Genomic DNA, 22,257 nt, shown 5'->3' on the forward strand with positions numbered 1-22,257 from the left:
AGAGCATTTAAACACGTGGCTACAGGGATGGTGCAGGCGGGAGGGATTCAGATTTTTGGATAACTGGGGCTCTTTCTGGGGAAGGTGGGACCTCTACAGACAGGATGGTCTACATCTGAACCTGAGGGGCACAAATATCCTGGGGGGGAGATTTGTTAGTGCTCTTTGGAGGGGTTTAAACTAATGCAGCAGGGGCATGGGAACCTGGATTGTAGTTTTAGGGTAAGGGAGAATGAGAGTATAGAGGTCAGGAGCACAGATTTGACATCGCAGGAGGGGGCCAGTGTTCAGGTAGGTGGTTTGAAGTGTGTCTACTTCAATGCCAGGAGTATACGAAACAAGGTAGGGGAACTGGCAGCGTGGGTTGGTACCTGTGACTTCGATGTTGTGGCCATTTCGGAGACATGGATAGAGCAGGGACAGGAATGGATGTTGCAGGTTCCGGGGTTTAGGTGTTTTAGTAAGCTCGGAGAAGGAGGCAAAAGAGGGGGGGTGTGGCGCTGCTAGTCAAGAGCAGTATTACGGTGGCGGAGAGGATGCTAGATGGGGACTCTTCTTCCGAGGTAGTATGGGCTGAAGTTAGAAACAGGAAAGGAGAGGTCACCCTGTTGGGAGTTTTTTATAGGCCTCCTAATAGTTCTAGGGATGTAGAGGAAAGGATGGCGAAGATGATTCTGGATATGAGCGAAAGTAACAGGGTAGTTATTATGGGAGACTTTAACTTTCCAAATATTGACAGGAAAAGATATAGTTCGAGTACAATAGATGGGTCGTTTTTTGTACAGTGTGTGCAGGAGGGTTTCCTGAAACAATATGTTGACAGGCCAACAAGAGGCGAGGCCACGTTGGATTTGGTTTTGGGTAATGAACCAGGCCAGGTGTTGGATTTGGAGGTAGGAGAGCACTTTGGGGACAGTGACCACAATTCGGTGACGTTTACGTTAATGATGGAAAGGGATAAGTATACACCGCAGGGCAAGAGTTATAGCTGGGAGAAGGGCAATTATGATGCCATTAGACGTGACTTGGGGGGGATAAGGTGGAGAAGTAGGCTGCAAGTGTTGGGCACACTGGATAAGTGGGGCTTGTTCAAGGATCAGCTACTGCGTGTTCTTGATAAGTATGTACCGGTCAGACAGGGAGGAAGGCGTCGAGCGAGGGAACCGTGGTTTACCAAGGAAGTGGAATCTCTTGTTAAGAGGAAGAAGGAGGCCTATGTGAAGATGAAGTGTGAAGTTTCGGTTGGGGCGATGGATAGTTACAAGGTAGCGAGGAAGGATCTAAAGAGAGAGCTAAGACGAGCAAGGAGGGGACATGAGAAGTATTTGGCAGGAAGGATCAAGGAAAACCCAAAAGCTTTCTATAGGTATGTCAGGAATAAGCGAATGACTAGGGAAAGAGTAGGACCAGTCAAGGACAGGGATGGGAAATTGTGTGTGGAGTCTGAAGAGATAGGCGAGATACTAAATGAATATTTTTCGTCAGTATTCACTCAGGAAAAAGATAATGTTGTGGAGGAGAATGCTGAGCCCCAGGCTAATAGAATAGATGGCGTGGAGGTACGTAGGGAAGAGGTGTTGGCAATTCTGGACAGGCTGAAAATAGATAAGTCCCCGGGACCTGATGGGATTTATCCTAGGATTCTATGGGAGGCCAGGGAAGAGATTGCTGGACCTTTGGCTTTGACTTTTATGTCATCATTGGCTACAGGAATAGTGCCAGAGGACTGGAGGACAGCAAATGTGGTCCCTTTGTTCAAAAAGGGGAGCAGAGACAACCCCGGCAACTATAGGCCGGTGAGCCTCACGTCTGTAGTGGGTAAAGTCTTGGAGGGGATTATAAGAGACAAGATTTATAATCATCTAGATAGGAATAATATGATCAGGGATAGTCAGCATGGCTTTGTGAAGGGTAGGTCATGCCTCACAAACCTTATTGAGTTCTTTGAGAAGGTGACTGAACAGGTAGACGAGGGTAGAGCAGTTGATGTGGTGTATATGGATTTCAGCAAAGCGTTTGATAAGGTTCCCCACGGTAGGCTATTGCAAAAAATACGGAGGCTGGGGATTGAGGGTGATTTAGAGATGTGGATCAGAAATTGGCTAGCTGAAAGAAGACAGAGGGTGGTGGTTGATGGGAAATGTTCAGAATGGAGTACAGTCACAAGTGGAGTACCACAAGGATCTGTTCTGGGGCCATTGCTGTTTGTCATTTTTATCAATGACCTAGAGGAAGGCGCAGAAGGGTGGATGAGTAAATTTGCAGACGATACTAAAGTCGGTGGTGTTGTCGATAGTGTGGAAGGATGTAGCAGATTACAGAGGGATATAGATAAGCTGCAGAGCTGGGCCGAGAGGTGGCAAATGGAGTTTAATGTAGAGAAGTGTGAGGTGATTCACTTTGGAAGGAATAACAGGAATGCGGAATATTTGGCTAATGGTAAAGTTCTTGAAAGTGTGGATGAGCAGAGGGATCTAGGTGTCCATGTACATAGATCCCTGAAAGTTGCCACCCAGGTTGATAGGGTTGTGAAGAAGGCCGATGGAGTGTTGGCCTTTATTGGTAGAGGGATTGAGTTCCGGAGTCGGGAGGTCATGTTGCAGCTGTACAGAACTCTGGTACGGCCGCATTTGGAGTATTGCGTACAGTTCTGGTCACCGCATTATAGGAAGGACGTGGAGGCTTTGGAGCGGGTGCAGAGGAGATTTACCAGGATGTTGCCTGGTATGGAGGGAAAATCTTACGAGGAAAGGCTGATGGACTTGAGGTTGTTTTCGTTGGAGAGAAGAAGGTTAAGAGGAGACTTAATAGAGGCATACAAAATGATCAGGGGGTTGGATAGGGTGGACAGTGAGAGCCTTCTCCCGCGGATGGATATGGCTGGCACGAGGGGACATAACTTTAAACTGAGGGGTAATTGATATAGGACAGAGGTCAGAGGTAGGTTCTTTACGCAAAGAGTAGTGAGGCCGTGGAATGCCCTACCTGCTACAGTAGTGAACTCGCCAACATTGAGGGCATTTAAAAGTTTATTGGATAAACATATGGATGATAATGGCATAGTGTAGGTTGGATGGCTTTTGTTTCGGTGCAACATCGTGGGCCGAAGGGCCTGTACTGTGCTGTATTGTTCTATGTTCTATGTAGAACTGGCTAGGTCATAGAAAGCAGAGAGTAGCAATGGAAGGATGCTTTTCTAATTGGAGGGCTGTGACCAGTGGTGTTCCGCAGGGATCAGTGCTGGGACCTTTGCTGTTTGTTGTGTATATAAACGATTTGGAGGAAAATGTAACTGGTCTGATTAGTAAGTTTGCAGACGACACAAAGGTTGGTGGAATTGCGGATAGCGATGAGGACTGTCAGAGGATACAACAGGATTTAGATTGTTTGGAGACTTGGGCGGAGATATGGCAGATGGAGTTTAATAAGGACAAATGTGAGATAATGCATTTTGGAAGGTCTAATGCAGGTAGGGAATATACAGTGATTGGCAGAACCCTGAAGAGTATTGAAAGTCAAAGAGATCTAGGAGTACAGGTCCACAGGTCACTGAAATGGGCAACACAGGTGGAGAAGGTAGTCAAGAAGGCATAGGGCATGCTTGCCTTCATTGGCTGGGGCATTGAGTATAAGAATTGGCAAGTCATGTTGCAGCTGTATAGAACCTTAGTTAGGCCACACTTGGAGTATAGTGTTCTATTCTGGTCGCACCACTACCAGAAGGATGTGGAGGCTTTAGAGAGGGTGCAGAAGAGATTTCCCAGAATGTTGCCTGGTATGGAGGGAATTAGCTATGAGGAGCGGTTGAATAAACTCGGTTTGTTCTCACTGGAACGACGGAGGTTGAGGGGCGATTTGATAGAGGTCTACAAAATTATGAGGGGCATAGACAGAGTGGATAGTCAGAGGCTATTCCCCGGTAGAAGGGTCAATTACTAGGGGACATAGGTTTAAGGTGAGAGGGGCAAGGTTTAGAGTAGATGTACGAGGCAAGTTTTTTACGCAGAGGGTAGTGGGTACCTGGAACTCACTGCCAGAGGAGGTGGTGGAAGCAGGGACGATAGTGACATTTAAGGGGCATCTTGACAAATACATGAATAGGATGGGAATAGAGGGATACGTAGGAAGTGTAGAAGATTGTAGTTTAGTCAGGCAGCATGGTCGGCACGGGCTTGGAGGGCCGAAGGGCCTGTTCCTGTGCTGTACATTTCTTTGTTCTTTGTTCTTTGTTTGTGTGCGTGTGTTTCCTCCGGGTGCTCCGGTTTCCTCCCACAGTCCAAAGATGTGCAGGGTAGGTGGATTGGCCGTGATAAATTACCCCTAGTGTCCAAAATTGCCCTTAGTGTTGGGTGGGGTTACTGGGTTATGGGGATAGGGTGGAGGTGTTGACCTTGGGTAGGGTGCTCTTTACAAGCGCCGGTGCAGACTCGATGGGCCGAATGGCCTCCTTCTGCACTGTAAGTTCTATGATGAAGTCGGCTTACATTAACACTGCAATGAAGTTACTGTGAAAAGCCCCTAGTCGCCACATTCTGGCACCTGTTCGGGGACACAGAGGGTGAATTCAGAATTCTCAGCTGATACGGGAACTGAACCCGCGATGCTGGCCTTGTTCGGCATGACAAATCTGAATTCTCCCTCTGTGTCCCTGTGGAATCATGGGTTAGATTCCCCGCCCCGCCCCGCCACATTCAGCCCCGCCCCGCCACATTCAGCCCCGCCCCGCCACATTCAGCCCCGCCCCGCCACATTCAGCCCCTCCCTGCCGGCGGGAGTCTCCGTTACACCGGCCGGTCGATGGCGTTTCCCATTGTGGGGCAGCCCCAGGCCGTCGGGGAAACCCCCTGGCCGGCAAATTGGAGAATCCCGCTGGCGGAGAATCCCGCCCACGTCTTACCTTTACAGGTGGGAATGCTGCTGCTCCATGTTCCAGATTTCTGGCATTCGATCTGATAGGCTTCAACCTCATCGCCACCCTGAAAACCACCCAATATCATGTTAAACAATAGCGCCAGCGACAATCTCTCAGTATTACATTGCTCAGTCTGATCAACTCAACCATAAACAAGAGGTTTTCACCTTTGACAAGAAAGAATCAGAGTAACAACGGGGAGAATTACAACCTGCTCTTCCGTCAAATAGTTTTATGGGATTTTTGACATCCACCTGTGAGGGCACTTAGAGCCTCAATTTCGCATCTCACCTGAGAGATAGCAACTCTGACAGTGCAGCACTCACTCAGTACTGACCCTCTGACAGTGCGGCACTCCCTCAGTACAGACCCTCTGGCAGTGCGGCACTCCCTCAGTACTGACCCACTGACAGTGCGGCACTCCCTCACTACTGACCCTCTGACAGTGCAGCACTCCCTCAGTATTGACCCTCTGACAGTGCAGCACTCCCTCAGTACTGACCCTCTGACAGTGCAGCACTCCCTCAGTATTGACCCTCTGACAGTGCAGCACTCCCTCAGTACTGACCCTCTGACAGTGCAGCATTCCCTCAGTACTGACCCTCTGACAGTGCGGAGCTCCCTCAGTACTGACCTACTGACAGTGCAGCATTCCCTCAGTACTGACCCTCTGACAGTGCAGCACTCCCTCAGTACTGACCCTCTGACAGTGCAGCACTTCCTCAGTACTGACCCTCTGACAGTGCAGCACTCCCTCAGTACTGACCCTCGTAAAGTGCAGCACACCCTCAGTACTGACCCTCTGACAGTGCAGCACTCCCTCAGTACTGACCCTCTGACAGTGCAGCACTCCCTCAGTACTGACCCTCGGACAGTCCGGCACTCCCGCAGTACTGACCCTCTGACAGTGCGGAGCTCCCACAGTACTGACCCTCTGACAGTGCAGCATTCCCTCAGTACTGACCCTCTGACAGTGCAGCACTCCCTCAGTACTGACCCTCTGACAGTGCAGCACACCCTCAGTACTGACCCTCTGACAGTGCAGCACTCCCTCAGTACTGACCCTCTGAAAATGTGGCACTCCCTCAGTACTGACCCTCTGACAGTGCGGCACTCCTTCAGTACTGACCCTCTGACAGTGCAGCACTCCCTCAGTACTGACCCTCTGACAGTGCGGCACTCCCTCAGTACTGACCCTCTGACAGTGCAGTGCTCCCTCAGTACTGACCCTCGGCCAGTGTGGCACTCCCTCAGTACTGACCCTCTGACAGTGCAGCACTCCCTCAGTACTGACCCTCGGCCAGTGTGGCACTCCCTCCGTACTGACCCTCTGACAGTGCAGCACTCCCAACGTTGTCTACCTTATATGCTGCAGGAAAGGATGTTCGGAGGCGTAGTACATTGGTGACAATGGATGAACGGACATCTTGCCGCCTTACTTCTGATCCCTTGTGACTTTGCCTTTTGTACCAGTCTGCCATGAGGCACTTTGTCAGAGACTTCACTAAAGTCCATGTAAATAACATCCACCACGCTCCCCACATCAATCATCTTTATCACCTCCTCAAAAAACTCGATCAAGTTACATAGAAGATGGGAGCAGGAGGAGGCCTTTTGGCCCTTCGAGCCTGCTCCGCCATTCATCACCATCATGGCTGATCATCCAACTCAATAACCTAATCCTGCTTTCTCCCCGTAGCCTTTGATCCCATTCTCCCCAAGTGCTGTATCCAGCCGCCTCTTGAATATATTCAAAGTTTTAGCATCAACTACTTCCTGTGGTAATGAATTCCACAGGCTCACCACTCTTTGTGTGAAGAAAATCCCGTACTGGCCTCCCCGAACAGGTGGCAGAATGTGGTGACTAGGGGGCTTTTCACAGTAACTTCATTGAAGCCGACTTGTGACAATAAGCGATTATTATTATTATTAAATGTCTCCCTATATGTGTCCGAAATGGTTTACCCCAAATCCACAGGCTGTGACCCCTGGTTCTGGACACACCCAACATTGGTAACATCTTCCCTGCATCTACCCTGTCTAGTCCTGTTAGAATTTTATAAATCTCTAGGAGATCCCCCCTCATTCTTCTGAACTCCAGCGAGAACAATCCCAACCTCGTCAATCTCTCCTCATATGACAGTCCCGCCATCCCTGGAATCAGTCTGGTAAACCTTCGCTGCTCTCCCTCGAGAGCAAGAACATCCTTCCTCAGAGAAGGAGACCAAAACTGCCCACAATACTCCAGGTGTGGCCTCACCAAGGCCCTGTACAATTGCAGCAACACATCCCTGCTCCTGTACTCGAAACCTCTCGGAATGAAGGCCAACATTCCATTAGTCTTCTTTACCGCCTGCTGCACCTGCATGCTTATCTTCAGCGACTGGTGCACAAGGACACCCAGGTCCCGCTGCACACTCCCCTCTCCCAATTTACAACCATTCAGGTAGTAATCTGCCTTCCTGTTTTTGCTTCCAAAGTGAATAACCTCACACTTATCCAAATTATACTGCATCTGCCATTGGTTTGCCCACTCGCCCAACCTGTGCAGATCTTGCTGTCGGATCCCTGCATCCTCGTCACGATTCACCCTCCCACCCAACTTGGTATCATCTGCAAACTTTTAGATGTTACATTTTGTTCCCTCATCCAAATCATTAATATATATTGTGAATAGCTGGGGTCCTTGACCTCCTCTTCACTAAACCATGCTGTCTATCACTGATAGACGTGAGGCTCACCGGCCTATAGTTTCCAGGATTATCCCTGCTACCTTTAGAACATAGAACATAGAACAATACAGCGCAGTACAGGCCCTTCGGCCCACGATGTTGCACCGAAACAAAAGCCATCTAACCTACACTATGCCATTATCATCCATATGTTTATCCAATAAACTTTTAAATGCCCTCAATGTTGGCGAGTTCACTACTGTAGCAGGTAGGGCATTCCACGGCCTCACTACTCTTTGCGTAAAGAACCTACCTCTGACCTCTGTCCTATATCTATCACCCCTCAGTTTAAAGTTATGTCCCCTCGTGCCAGCCATTTCCATCCGCGGGAGAAGGCTCTCACTGTCCACCCTATCCAACCCCCTGATCATTTTGTATGCCTCTATTAAGTCTCCTCTTAACCTTCTTCTCTCCAACGAAAACAACCTCAAGTCCATCAGCCTTTCCTCATAAGATTTTCCCTCCATACCAGGCAACATCCTGGTAAATCTCCTCTGCACCCGCTCCAAAGCCTCCACGTCCTTCCTATAATGCGGTGACCAGAACTGTACGCAATACTCCAAATGCGGCCGTACCAGAGTTCTGTACAGCTGCAACATGACCTCCCGACTCCGGAACTCAATCCCTCTACCAATAAAGGCCAACACTCCATAGGCCTTCTTCACAACCCTATCAACCTGGGTGGCAACTTTCAGGGATCTATGTACATGGACACCTAGATCCCTCTGCTCATCCACACTTCCAAGAACTTTACCATTAGCCAAATATTCCACATTCCTGTTATTCCTTCCAAAGTGAATCACCTCACACTTCTCTACATTAAACTCCATTTGCCACCTCTCAGCCCAGCTCTGCAGCTTATCTATATCCCTCTGTAACCTGCTACATCCTTCCACACTATCGACAACACCACCGACTTTAGTATCGTCTGCAAATTTACTCACCCACCCTTCTGCATCTTCCTCTAGGTCATTGATAAAAATGACAAACAGCAACGGCCCCAGAACAGATCCTTGTGGGACCCCACTTGTGACTGTACTCCATTCTGAACATTTCTTAAATAGCGGGACCACATTAGCTATTCTCCAGTCCTCTGGGATCTCACCTGTAGCCAATGAGGATAGAAAGATGCCAGTCAAGGCCCCAGCAATTTCTTCCATTGCTTCCTTCAGCATTCTGGGGTAACTCCCATCTGGCCCAGGAGACTCATCTACCTTAATATATTTTAAAAGACCCAATACCTACTCCTTTTTGATGTTAACATGATCCAGACTGTCCACAAACTCTACCCAAGAATCATCTTCCACAAAGTCCTTTTATTTGGTGAACACTGATGCAAAGTATTCATTTAGTTACTCGGCCATTTCCTCTGCTCAACACATAGATTTCCCCCCACTGTCCTAAAGTGGTCCAATCCTTTCCCTGGCCACCCTCTTGCTTTTTACCTATGAATAAAACGTTTTGGGATTCACCTTAATCCTACTTGCCAAGGGCTTTTCATGACCCCTCCATGTCCTCCTAATTTCCAGTTTAAGTACCTTCCTACTTTCTTTATACTCCTCAAGGGTTTCGACTGTCCCCACCTTTCTGGACCGTATAAAAGCCTCCTTTTTCTTTTTGACAAGGTTCACAATATCCTTCGTTATCCAAGGCTCCCTAAACTTCCCCCACTTATCCTTCGTTCTCTCAGGAATGTGACTTTCCTGAATGCTAATCAACAGTCGCTTGAAAGATTCCCACATGTCCGATGTTGATTTACCCTCCAACTGCCGCACCCAATACAGTACAGCTATTATACATATTGGACATCTTTAACCTGTCCCTACTCCGCTCTGAGATCCCCACCCGCTTCAAGAAGACCACCACCATACCGGTGCCAAAGGAGAACCAGTCAACGTGCCTCAATGATTACCGTCCGGTGGTCCTGACATCAATCATAATGAAATGCTTTGAGAGGTTGGTCATGAGACACATCAACTTCATACTCCCAGAACGCCTTGATCCACCGCAATTCGCATACCGCCACAACTGGTCCACAGCAGATGCCATCTCCCTGGCCCTACACTCATCCCTAGAGCATCTCAACAACAAGGACTCCTAAATCAGACTCCGCCTTCAACACCATAATCCCAGCCAAGCTCATATCAAAGCTCCAAAACCTAGGAGTTGGCTCCTCCCTTTGCAACTGGATCCTCGACTTTCTAACCCACAGACCACAATCAGTAAGAATAAACAACAACACCTCCACAATAATAATCAACACTGGGGCCCCTCAAGGCTGCGTACTTAGCCCCTACTCTACTCCCTGTACACACACGACTGCGTGGCAAAATTTGGTTCCAACTGCATCTACAAGTTTGTTGACGATATGATCACAGTGGGCCGGATCTCGAATGACGATGAGTCCGAATACAGGAGGGAGATAGAGAAACTAGTGGAGTGGTGTAGCGACAACAATCTCTCCCTCAATGCCAGCAAAACTAAAGAGCTGGGGCGAAATTCTCCATTATCGGCGGAAAGTCCGCTTGCGTCACGTCATAAAAATGGGCCGATAATCTGCGGCCCGAAATGGGCTAGCAGCGACGTAACGGGATCCGCGCTTGCGCAGTGGTTCACGCCGTGCAGCGTCATACGCGCTGCACGGCGTGACGGCTAATAAGGCCGCGCAGCTCCCCCCCACCCGACCGGAACAGCTGACCGCAACACCCGACTTGATGGCTGGCCGTCGCTCAGCCCTGAGGTTCGAGTCACGCGATGTGGAGGCGCTCCTGGACGCGGTGGAGCAGAGGAGGGACGCCCTGTATCCCGGGCACGGCCGCAGAGTTGCCCCACGCCACAGCCGGCGTCTGTGGAGGGAGGTGGCAGAGGCCGTCACCGCTGTGGTCCTAACACCACGGACAGGCACACAGTGCCATAAGAAGGTGAACGACCTCGTCAGAGCAGGCAGGGTGAGCCTCCCCATATCCCCCATATCCCCCCTCCCCCATATCCCCCCTCCCCCAAATCCCCCCTCCCCCATATCCCCCTCCCCCATATCCCCCATATCCCCCTCCCCCATATTCCCCCCTCCCCCATATCCCCCCTCCCCATATCCCCCATATCCCCCCTCCCCCAAATCCCCCCTCCCCCATATCCCCCCTCCCCATATCCCCCATATCCCCCCTCCCCCATATCCCCCCTCCCCCATATCCCCCCCTCCCCCATATCCCCCCTCCCCCATATCCCCCATATCCCCCTCCCCCATATCCCCCCTCCCCCATATCACCCCTCCCCATATCCCCCATATCCCCCCCTCCCCCATATCCCCCATATTCCCCCTCCCCCATATCCCCCCTCCCCCATATCCCCCATATCCCCCCTCCCCCATATCCCCCTCCCCATATCCCCCATATTCCCCCCTCCCCATATCCCCCCTCCCCCATATCCCCCATATTCCCCCTCCCCCATATCCCCCCTCCCCCATATCCCCCATATTCCCCCCTCCCCCATATCCCCCCCTCCCCCATATCCCCCCTCCCCCATATCCCCCATATCCCCCCTCCCCCATATCCCCCATATTCTCCCCTCCCCCATATCCCCCCTCCCCCATATCCCCCCTCCCCCATATCCCCCATATCCCCCCTCCCCCATATCCCCCCTCCCCCATATCCCCCCTCCCCCATATCGCCCCTCCCCCATATCCCCCATATCCCCAAGTGAATCCAGCCCTAACCTTAACCTCTGCAATGCACGCGCAACCGATGGCGTGCATTCATATACCTGCCTAACACTGTTGCCTTTTACCCCTGCCACCCCCCCCCGCCCCCCCACAGGAGAAGCGCGCACACAACAATAGGGAGCATGTGAGGACTGGAGGAGGGCCCGCTGATGAGAGGCCACTGACCGAACACGAGGAAAGGGCCCTGGAACTGGCTGGCGGACCTGAGGACCGGGAGGTTGCTGATGCAGAGGTCGGGGCCCCACGAGCAAGTGAGCCACCAACAGCCCGTCCCCATATCCCCCCTCCCCTATATCCCCCTCCCCCGTATCACCTGATCACTGCCTGATGTCTAACCATGCATGCTTCATTGTGTATCGCAGGACCAAACGTCCAGGCACCCATCCCCGCAGATGCAGACCGCCCGCAGGATGCCCCTCGGAGACCACGGGAGACGGAGAGACCCGCACCCTCCAGCATGCGACGCCCGCAGGATGCCCCTCGGAGACCACGGGAGACGGAGAGACCCGCACCCTCCAGCATGCGACGCCCGCAGGATGCCCCTCGGAGACCACGGGAGACGGAGAGACCCGCACCCTCCAGCATGCGACGCCCGCAGGATGCCCCTCGGAGACCACGGGAGACGGAGAGACCCGGACCCTCCAGCATGCGACGCCCGCAGGATGCCCCTCGGAGACCACGGGAGACGGAGAGACCCGGACCCTCCAGCATGCGACGCCCGCAGGATGCCCCTCGCACACCACGGGAGACGGAGAGACCTGGAGCAACAGGGAGACGACACCCCCGTCACGTGCGGGAGCGACCACCCAGCGATGAGGGGGGCAGCCACAGGCCCCCGTCACATCCGAGCCAGGACACCACTACCCAGGACACCACTACCCAGGACACCCCTACCCGGGACACCACTACCCGGGACAGCACTACCCAGGACACCCCTACCCGGGACACCACTACCCAGGACACCCCTACCCGGGACACCACTACCCGGGACAGCACTACCCAGGACACCCCTACCCGGGACACCACTACCCAGGACACCCCTACCCGGGACAGCACTACCCAGGACACCCCTACCCGGGACACCACTACCCGGGACAGCACTACCCGGGACACCCCTACCCGGGACACCACTACCCGGGACAGCACTACCCAGGACACCCCTACCCGGGACACCACTACCCGGGACAGCACTACCCGGGACTGCACTACCCGGGACTGCACTACCCGGGACAGCACTACCCGGGACAGCACTACCCGGGACAGCACTACCCGGGACACCACTACCCGGGACAGCACTACCCGGGACAGCACTACCCGGGACAGCACTACCCAGGACACCCCTACCCGGGAAGACGAAATACCGGACAGTGACTCAGAGTGGATGGGTGGAGACGAACCCCCACCCCAAAGTGCCATGGGCTCAGAGTGGGACGAAGAGCACGACACAACGCCACTGCTGTCACCAACACCCTCCACCATCGCAGAAACACTCACCACGGTTGGGCACTTTAGTGATGAGGCGTCTGGTACACTCACTGGTGCGCACAACACAGCCGTCCCGGTACAGCAGGTGGAGGTAGGAGCAGCAGAGGGACCGGGCGGTCGGAGGGCAGCCCAGGCCAAGCGAACATCTGCCGCCCAGATGGATCCCGGGTTCCTGCAGTTACCACACCCACACATAGATCCGATGCAACCACCGACACGGAGACGAGCGAATAGGGTGACGGGTGGCTTGCGGCGGCTGCGGTCGCAGGTGGAGGAGTCCACCCGCGTCCAGGAGCTGGGAGTGGTCCCGGTCATGCGTGCCACCCAGGCTGACACCGCACGGGTGGCATCCGCGGTGGAGGCAATGGGTGCGACGGTGTCAGACATGGGGAACGGTTTGCGAGGCCTGGGGCCTTCCGTGCAGGCGGCGTCTGTGGCCCAGGAAATGGCTGCCCTCTCACAGGAGGCCATGAGCCAGTGCCAGCGCCAGATGGCAGAGGCGCTCAACGCCATAGCCCAGTCTCAGCAGGCCATGGCCCAGTCTCAGCAGGCCATGGCCCAGTCTCAGCAGGCCATAGCCCAGTCTCTGCAGGCCATGGCCCAGTCTCTGCAGGCCATGGCCCAGTCTCTGCAGGCCATAGCCCAGTCTCTGCAGGCCATGGCCCAGTCTCAGCAGGCCATGGCCCAGTCTCAGCAGGCCATCGCTGAGGGCATCGGCGCCAGTGGCCATGTGCGAGCCGGCGTCGCACTGTCGCAGACAGGGTTCGACAACCCCCTGGGCTCCATGGCTGCAAACCTGCAGACCCCTGCCGATACCAGCACGGGCCTCCAGGACTGGCAGCGCCAGATGTCGGGGGTGCGTCGGATGGCCAGTCCGTTCGCATCCCCCACCCATGTAGAGGCCTGGGGGCCATCGGGCACCCCGAGGGAGGAGGAGGTGGTGTGGTCCATCCCGGCTCCCTCTGTAGGGGAGGTCCCGGTACACCGCGACACCTCGGACTCCCCCCCCCCCCCCCCCCCCCCCTTCCGTCCCAGGTGCATCGGGTGGGCAACGGGCAGGACAGGCTGGCAGCTCGCCATCCCAGTCGCCCGGGCCGCAGCCTGGCCCATCTAGGCCAGGACGCCCCAGGAAACGGCCGCCAAAGGGATCCAGTGTCAGAGGGCAGGAATCACAGGAGTCCACCTCCAGTTCTGCTGTACCGTCTGGGGAACCACGTAGACGTAGTCAAAGGGCCCGTAAGGCCAAACAATTAGACACTGAGTAAGTTGGCACGGGTGCAGGGCACAGATGAGTTTTAGGGGCTAGGGCACGTGCATGAACTCCTTTGGTTATTAAAGTCAATGTTACACCTACCGAAGCTGCCTTTGTGCTCTGTCCAAAGTGTGCGGGGGTGTCATGTACGTTGAGCGCAAGTGTGTGTGTGAGGGGTGGTCTTACCTCAGCCCCAGGTGAGTCTGCCCCCTTCCCCCTGGGCCGCCATCAACATCCCCCGGGCAGAGGACGGGACCGTGCGCTGCAGTGTCACAGCCGCATGCAGGGATGGTCCGGGTGGATGGTGGCACTGTGGCCATGGGTCAGACATAGTCCAACGATGTAGAGCCAGGAGCTCATCGGAGGTGGGTTGTCATCATTCTCCATGGCCTGCGATAGACACGCGTCCACCCGCAACTGGGTGAGCCCGGCCCGTTGTGCCGCCGGTGGATCGGCAATTGGGGGTGGGGGGGTGGTGTGCATGCGGGTGGGGTGTGTGGGGTTGGGGAGGGGGGTGAGGGTGCTGGGTGGGTGGATGGGTGGGGGGTGTGGGTGGTCGGCTGTTGTCATGGTGTGCGGTCTGTGGCCATACTACCCGATTCCCACGCCCATCTAGTCAGTGAAGCGGGCGTCGATCAGTCTGTCCCGTGCCCGCTGGGCCAGCCGGTAACGGTGGACAGCCACCCGCCTGTGTCTACCCCGTCTGCCCTGACCATTGCCCCCATCCCCCTCATCTGGGGAGGACTGTGCCTCTTCCTGCTGCTCCTCCACTCCGCCCTCCTCTGCCTGCGGCACATCGCCCCTCTGCTGGGCTATGTTGTGCAGGACGCAGCACACCACAATGATGCGGCCGACCCTATCTGACCGATACTGGAGGGCGCCCCCAGAGAGGTCCAGGCACCTGAAAGGCATCTTCAGCACGCCAAAGCACCTCTCGATCACTCCCCTTGTCGCTACATGGGCATCATTGTAGCGGTTCTCCGCCTCATTGCGTGGCCTCCGTATAGGCGTCATCAGCCACGATCGCAATGGGTAGCCCCTGTCGCCCAGCAACCAGCCCCTCAGCCGGGGATGGCGTCCCTCGTACATGCCGGGGATGGATGACCGCGACAACACGAATGAGTCGTGTACACTGCCTGGGTGACGGGCGCAGACGTGCAGGATCATCATGCGGTGGTCGCAGACCACCTGTACGTTCATTGAATAGGTCCCCTTCCTATTAGTGAACACGGCCCTGTTCTCTGCAGGTGGCCGCACGGCGACGTGCATCCCATCGATCGCGCCCTGGACCATGGGGAACCCGGCAACGGCAGAGAAGCCCGCGGCCCGGGCATCTTGGCTGGCCCGGTCCACGGGGAAGCAGATGTAGCGGTGCGCCATGGCATAAAGGGCATCTGTCACTGCCGGGATGCACCGATGCACCGATGTCTGCGATATGCCGGACAGGTCCCCACTCGGTGCCTGGAATGACCCCGTTGCATAAAAGTTCAGGGCCACCGTAACCTTGACGGACACGGGGAGAGGGTGTCCCCCGCCAGTGCCACGCGGTGACAGGTGTGCCAGGAGGTGGCAGATGTGTGCCACGGTTTCCCGGCTCATCCGGAGTCTCCTCCTGCATTCCCGGTCCGTGAGGTCCTGGTATGACTGCCGGGGCCGGTACACACGGGGCGTCCTCGGGTGCCTCCGTTGCCGTGGGGCCGCGACGTCCTCCTCCCCCTCCTCGTCCTGTCGGTCAGGTGTCCCTCCAGCCTGGGCGGCTTCCGCCTGCCCCTCTGCGGCAGCCTGCGCCGCCTCTCTGGCACGCTCCTCCTCCTCCTCCTCCTCCTCCTCCTCCTCATCCAGGGCAACATAGACATGAGCGGCTGCCACCACGGCGGCCAACATCGTTGGATGGTCTGAAAACATGACGGCCTGGTGGGGGGGAGGGGAACGACGACATGTCATCATTGCCCATATCCCCTCCTCCCCCCAGCCAGGTGGTATGGACCGCATGGGTCCAACTGTTGGAGGCTGGCACCTGGCCAGGTGGACCAACTCATTTGCCCTCCCATCACCCACCCCGGCACGGACCCCCTCCCCAACCCCCAACCTCCACCCCGGCACGGACCCCCTCCCCAACCTCCACCCCAGCACGGACCCCCCCCCAACCCCCAACCTCCACCCCGGCACGGACCCCCCCCCCCAACCTCCACCCCGGCACGGACCCCCCCCCAACCTCCACCCTGGCACGGACCCCCCCCCCCCAACCTCCACCCCGGCACGGACCCCCCCCCCAACCCCCAACCTCCACCCCGGCACGGACCCCAACCCCCAACCTCCACCCCGGCACGGACCCCCTCCCGGCACTCTCCTCACGCAATCAGTCTGCGGCCACGTCATCGCCTGCCCAGAGCCAACCCCCCAGGCCGTCACTCACCTCCTCGCTGGTCGGCGTGAGCCTGGAGCACCGGGTCACGCCGATGAAAAGGAGGTTTGATTGACGTCGACGTGAACGGTCATCACGTCGACGGGACTTCGGCCCATCCGGAAGGGAGAATATCGGCAGGCCGAAAATCGGCTGCCTTGCGCAGACCCGTGACATTCTCCGCGGCAGCGGCGCCATTAACGCCCCGCCGACTTTTCTCCCTTCGGAGACTTCGGCGGGGGCGGGGGCGGGATTCACGCGGCCAACGGCCATTCTCCGACCCGGCGGGGGGTCGGAGAATGACGCCCCAGGTCATTGACTTCAGGAAACAAAGTAATGTACACACCCCTGTCAGCATCAACAGGGCCGAGGTGGAGTTAAAATAAATAAATAACCTTTATTGTCACAAGTAGGCTTACATTAACACCGCAATGAAGTTATTGTGAAAATCCCCTAGTCGCCACATTCCGGCGCCTGTTCGGGTACACAGAGGGAGAATTCAGAATTCCCAACTAGTACGGGAATTGAACCCGTGCAGCTGGAGTTGTTCTGCATCACACACCAGCTGTCTAGCCCACTGAGCTAAACCAGCCCTCACAGATGGTTAACAGCTTCAAATTCCTAGGAGTGCATATCGCCAGAAATCTGTCCTGGTCCACCCATGTCGACGCTACCACCAAGAAAGCACAACAGCGTCTATACTTCCTCAGGAAACTAAGGAAATTCGGCAGGTCCACACTGACTCTTACCAACTTTTACAGATGCACCATAGAAAGCATCCTATCTGGCTGCATCACAGCCTGGTATGGCAACTGCTCGGCCCAGGACCGCAAGAAACTTCAGAGAGTCGTGAACACCGCCCAGTCCATCACACGAACCTGCCTCCCATCCATTGACTCCATCTACACCTCCCGCTGCCTGGGGAACGCGGGCAGCATAATCAAAGACCCCTCCCACCCGGCTTACTCACTCTTCCAACTTCTTCCATCGGGCAGGAGATACAGAAGTCTGAAACACGCACGAACATTAAAAAACAGCTCCTTCCCCACTGTTACCAGACTCCTAAATGATTCTCTTATGGACTGACCTCATTAACACTACACCCTGTATGCTTCATCCGATGCCAGTGCTTATGTAGTTACATTGTGGACCTTGTGTAGCCCTTTTAGGTATTTTCATTTTCTTTTCTTCTCATGTACTTAATGATCTGTTGAGCAGCTCGCAGAAAAATACTTTTCACTGAACCTCGGCACACGTGACAATAAACAAATCCAAATTCAAAAATCCAATTCTTCAATTCCTGTCTAATGTTATCGTAATTTGCCTTTCCCCAGTTTAGCATCTTAACCCTCATCCCTGTCCAAAAGTATCTTAAAACGTAAGGAATTGTGGTCACTACTCCCAAAATGTTCCTGTACTGAAACCTCAGCCACCTGTCCGGGCTCATTCCCCAATACCAGGTCCAGTACGGCCCCTTCCCGAGTTGGACGATCTACATATTGCATCAAGAAGACTTCCTGGATACACCTTACAAACTCTGCCCCATCCAAGCCCCAAGCACTAAGTGAGTCCCAGTCAATATAGGGGAAATTAAAATCCCCGACCACAACAACCCTGTTACTTTTGCACCTTCCCAAAATCTTTCTAACCTATCAGCTCCTCTATCTCTCGCTGGCAGTTGGGGGGCCTGTAATAAACCCCCAACATTGTGATTGCCCCTTCCTGTTCCTGACTCTACCCAGATTGCCTCATTGTGTGAGCCCTCCGAGGTGTCCTCACGCAGTAATAGATACATAGAAGATAGGAGCAGGAGGAAGCCTTTTGGCCCTTCGAGCCTGCTCCGCCATTTATCACGATCATGGCTGATCATCCAACTCAATAGCCGAATCCTGCTTTCTCCCCATAGCCTTTGATCCCATTCTCATCAAGGGCTATATCCAGCCGCCTCTTGAATATATTTAATGTTTTAGCATCAACTACTTCCTGTGGTAACGAATTCCACAGGCTCACCACTCTTTGTGTGAAGAAATGTCTCCTTATCTCTGTCCGAAATGTTTTACCCTGAATCCTCAGACTGTGACCCCTGGTTCTGGACACACCCATCATTGGTAACATCTTCCCTGCATCTACCCTGTCTAGTCCTGTTAGAATTTTTATAAGTCTCTATGAGATCCCCCCTCATTCTTCTACGGCTATAATATTCTCCTTAGTCAGTAATGCTACTCCCCACCCCTTTTACACCCCCCTCTATCTCTCCTGAAGCATCTATATCCTCCAACGTTCAGCTGCCAATCCTGCCCTTCCTTTAACCATGTTTCTGCGATAGCCACAACATCATAATTCCAAGTACTAATAAGTGCTCTCAGTCCATCTGCCTTACCCGTTATACTTATGGTGTTGAAACAAATACACTTCAAACCACTGCATTTTAGCAGACAGGGTGATGTTCTCTTATTTTTGTTCTCTATTTTCCCTTCAGTTTTTACACCTTCTAAACTAACGCTCTTGTTCCCACCCCCCAAACCTCCCGAGTGACTCGAGCAACCATTAGTAGGACCAGTTAAACTGTGCATTCCTCCCGCCCCCGCCCATAGCACATCCTCCTCACAACTTACAATTCCACCCATTTTGATGTCACCTGTAAACTTGGAAATATTAGAATTGATCCCTCATCCAAATGTTGTTGGCGTATCTGCACACGCGCGCACTGTGTTTCTAATGGGGGGGGGAGGATTTCCAAGCTGATTACCAGCCTGCTGAAGCACGTTGACTGCTCCTTCCACGGCAAACAAGTCCTGGCATTGGACTTGAACACAGAGCTTCTGGTCCAATGGTAGAGGGGGGCGACCACCACGCTACAAATCCTCCGACATCCACATTCCTGATAGAGACTGTGAACAGCTGTGGATCTTGCACAGACGTTGCCCAGGCACTGTGCCAAACTGGCCAGTTCTGGAGCAGCAGGATGGCAGTAAATAGCAGGGGAACAAACTGCCACCCATTCCAGATGTTAATGTGCCAGCTTTCACGGGGAGAGACTGCAGGGAGACCGATGGTACTGATTTCATCTCCAAATTGTCCATTACAGCCAGGCCATGCTCAATGTTAGCAAACACATTTCATCAAGATTGGCTTTTGAAATTAAGCTTTTTAAGATATGAAAGTTGCAGAATATGACAACTAAATGTCTGACTGAGCAGAGAGATGTTGATAGGATTTCAAATTAACAGGAGTGTTCGGGTAAAATACCTTCACAAATTTAAATCCATTGTTGCATCTGATCTGGACTTGGTCTTTGAATGAATATTGATCCTGGACAGGTTCAATTGTGCCATTGGCAGGAGGCTGGACGACAGGACAAGGAGCTCCTGAAAAAAACCCGCAAAAGATCCATTCATGTATAAAATATATTAATGTTTTAATATCTAAAATATAATAGATCATATTTTAATTGTGGCTACCAATCGGAGTTCACTTGCCAACCAATCAACACTCTCCTCTCATGCAGTATAAATTGTTGTTCCCTTCATATTTTGGCATTCTTGTGACTTGTTCTGATGAGTGCGGAATGAAAAACGTCAACAATGTATGTCTTTAAATGAAATAATTTCATCTGAGTCCTTAACGATCGGCCTCTTATCCTGAATCTGTTCCCCCAGGTTGTAAATTCGCCAGCCAGTGGGAAGATCTGTCAGTATTTACCGCTCAAAAAGCCCCTTCAGAGTCTTCAATGTTTCAATGAGATTGCTTCTCATTCCTCTGAACTCGGCAGAATATCGACTCAATCTACTCAGTGTCTCAACCCAGGACAATTCTCTCAGCCCAGGATTTAATGTCCTGCCTCCTTTATTTAACAATCAGATTAAAATTGCACACAGCGCGCTCATCAAACCTGCTACCAATACAGCAAGATTTCTTTATTCCAACCCTCTTGCGATAATGGTCACTATGACACTTGCCTTCTGTATTGCTTGCTGCACCTGTACATTAACAGGTGCAAATTATTCATTTAATACCTCAGCCATATTCTGCCTTAATGTGTCATTCCCCATTTTGATCCCAATCCTCCTTTTCTCCCTTTTTACTATTTCTGTGTCTTTGGAAGACTTGGAATTCCCCTTTATGTCGGCTGTCAGTCTTTTCTCACAATCCCTCTTTGCTTCTCGAATGAGGATTTTCACCTCTCTCTGAACCATCTGTATTCTTCTTGGTTCTCATGTTGATTGGTTTAACCAGGTCGGTCAAGGCAGCCTTGAGGAGGAGTTTATAGAATGTATCCACGATAGTTTCCTCGAACAGTATGTAATGGAACCTACGAGGGAACAAGCGGTCCTAGATCTGGTCCTGTGTAATGAGACAGGATTGATTCAGGATCTCATAGTTAGGGATCCTCTCGGAAGGAGCGATCACAATGTGGTGGAATTTAAAATACAGATGGAGGGTGAGAAGGTAAAATCAAACACTAGTGTTTTGCGCTTAAACAAAGGAGATTACAATGGGATGAGAGAAGAACTAGCTAAGGTAGACTGGGAGCAAAGACTTTATGGTGAAACAGTTGAGGAACAGTGGAGAACCTTCCAAGCGATTTTTCACAGTGCTCAGCAAAGGTTTATACCAACAAAAAGTAAGGACGGTAGAAAGAGGGGAAATCGACCGTGGATATTTAAGGAAATAAGGGAGAGTATCAAATTGAAGGAAAAAGCATACAAAGTGGCAAAGATTACTGGGAGACTAGTGGACTGGGAAATCTTTAGGGGGCTACAGAAAGCTGCTAAAAAAGCTATAAATGAAATGAAAATTGCTTATTGTCACGAGTAGGCTTCAATGAAGTTACTGTGAAAAGCCCCTAGTCGCCACATTCCGGCACCTGTTCGCGGAGGCTGGTACGGGAATTGAACTGTGCTGCTGGCCTGTCTTGGTCTGCTTTAAAAGCCAGTGATTTAGCCCAGTGTGCTAAAGAAGAGTAAGATAGATTATGAGAGTAAACTTGCTCAGAATATAAAAACAGATAGTAAAAGTTTGTACAAATATATAAAACAAAAAAGAGTGGCTGAGGTAAATATTGGTCCTTTAGAGGATGAGAAGGGAGATTTGAAATGAAAATCGCTTATTGTCACAAGTAGGCTTCAAATGAAGTTACTGTGAAAAGCCCCTAGTCGCCACATTCCGGCGCCTGTTTGGGGAGGCTGGTACGGGAATTGAACCGTGCTGCTGGCCTGCCTTGGTCTGCTTTCAAAGCCAACGATTTAGCCCTGTGCTAAACCAGCCCCTATATTTAGCCCCTAGATTTAATAATGGGAGATGAGGAAATGGCTGAGGAACTGAACAGGTTTTTTGGGTCGGTCTTCACAGTGGAAGACACAAATAATATGCCAGTGACTGATGGAAATGAGGCTATGACAGGTGAGGACCTTGAGACGATTGTTATCACTAAGGAGGTAGTGATGGGCAAGCTAATGGGGCTAAAGGTAGACAGGTCTCCTGGCCCTGATGGAATGCATCCCAGAGTGCTAAAAGAGATGGCTAGGGAAATTGCAAATGCACTAGTGATAATTTACCAAAATTCACTAGACTCTGGGGTGGTCCCGGCGGATTGGAAATTCGCAAACGTGACACCACTGTTTAAAAAAGGAGATAGGCAGAAAGCGGGTAATTATAGGCCAGTGAGCTTTACTTCGGTATTAGGGAAGATGCTGGAATCTATCATCAAGGAAGAAATAGCGAGGCATCTGGGTGGAAATTGTCCCATTGGGC

General features: G+C 52.7%; 1 protein-coding gene across 3 annotated transcripts in view; it reads right to left on the reverse strand.

The window, feature by feature from the left end:
• masp1 (MBL associated serine protease 1) overlaps positions 1–22,257 on the reverse strand; it is a 537,426-nt gene that overhangs the window by 318,124 nt on the left and 197,045 nt on the right. For all 3 annotated transcript variants that reach the window (XM_072473624.1, XM_072473621.1, XM_072473623.1), the window contains exons 7-8: positions 19,753–19,871; positions 4,898–4,976 (exon numbers count right to left, since the gene is read on the reverse strand). In XM_072473624.1, the coding sequence (XP_072329725.1) occupies positions 4,898–4,976; positions 19,753–19,871 (198 nt within the window). The remainder of the gene's footprint in view (positions 1–4,897; positions 4,977–19,752; positions 19,872–22,257) is intronic.

The sequence above is a fragment of the Scyliorhinus torazame genome, chromosome 14 (assembly GCF_047496885.1).
Source record: "Scyliorhinus torazame isolate Kashiwa2021f chromosome 14, sScyTor2.1, whole genome shotgun sequence".
NCBI lineage: Eukaryota > Metazoa > Chordata > Chondrichthyes > Carcharhiniformes > Scyliorhinidae > Scyliorhinus > Scyliorhinus torazame.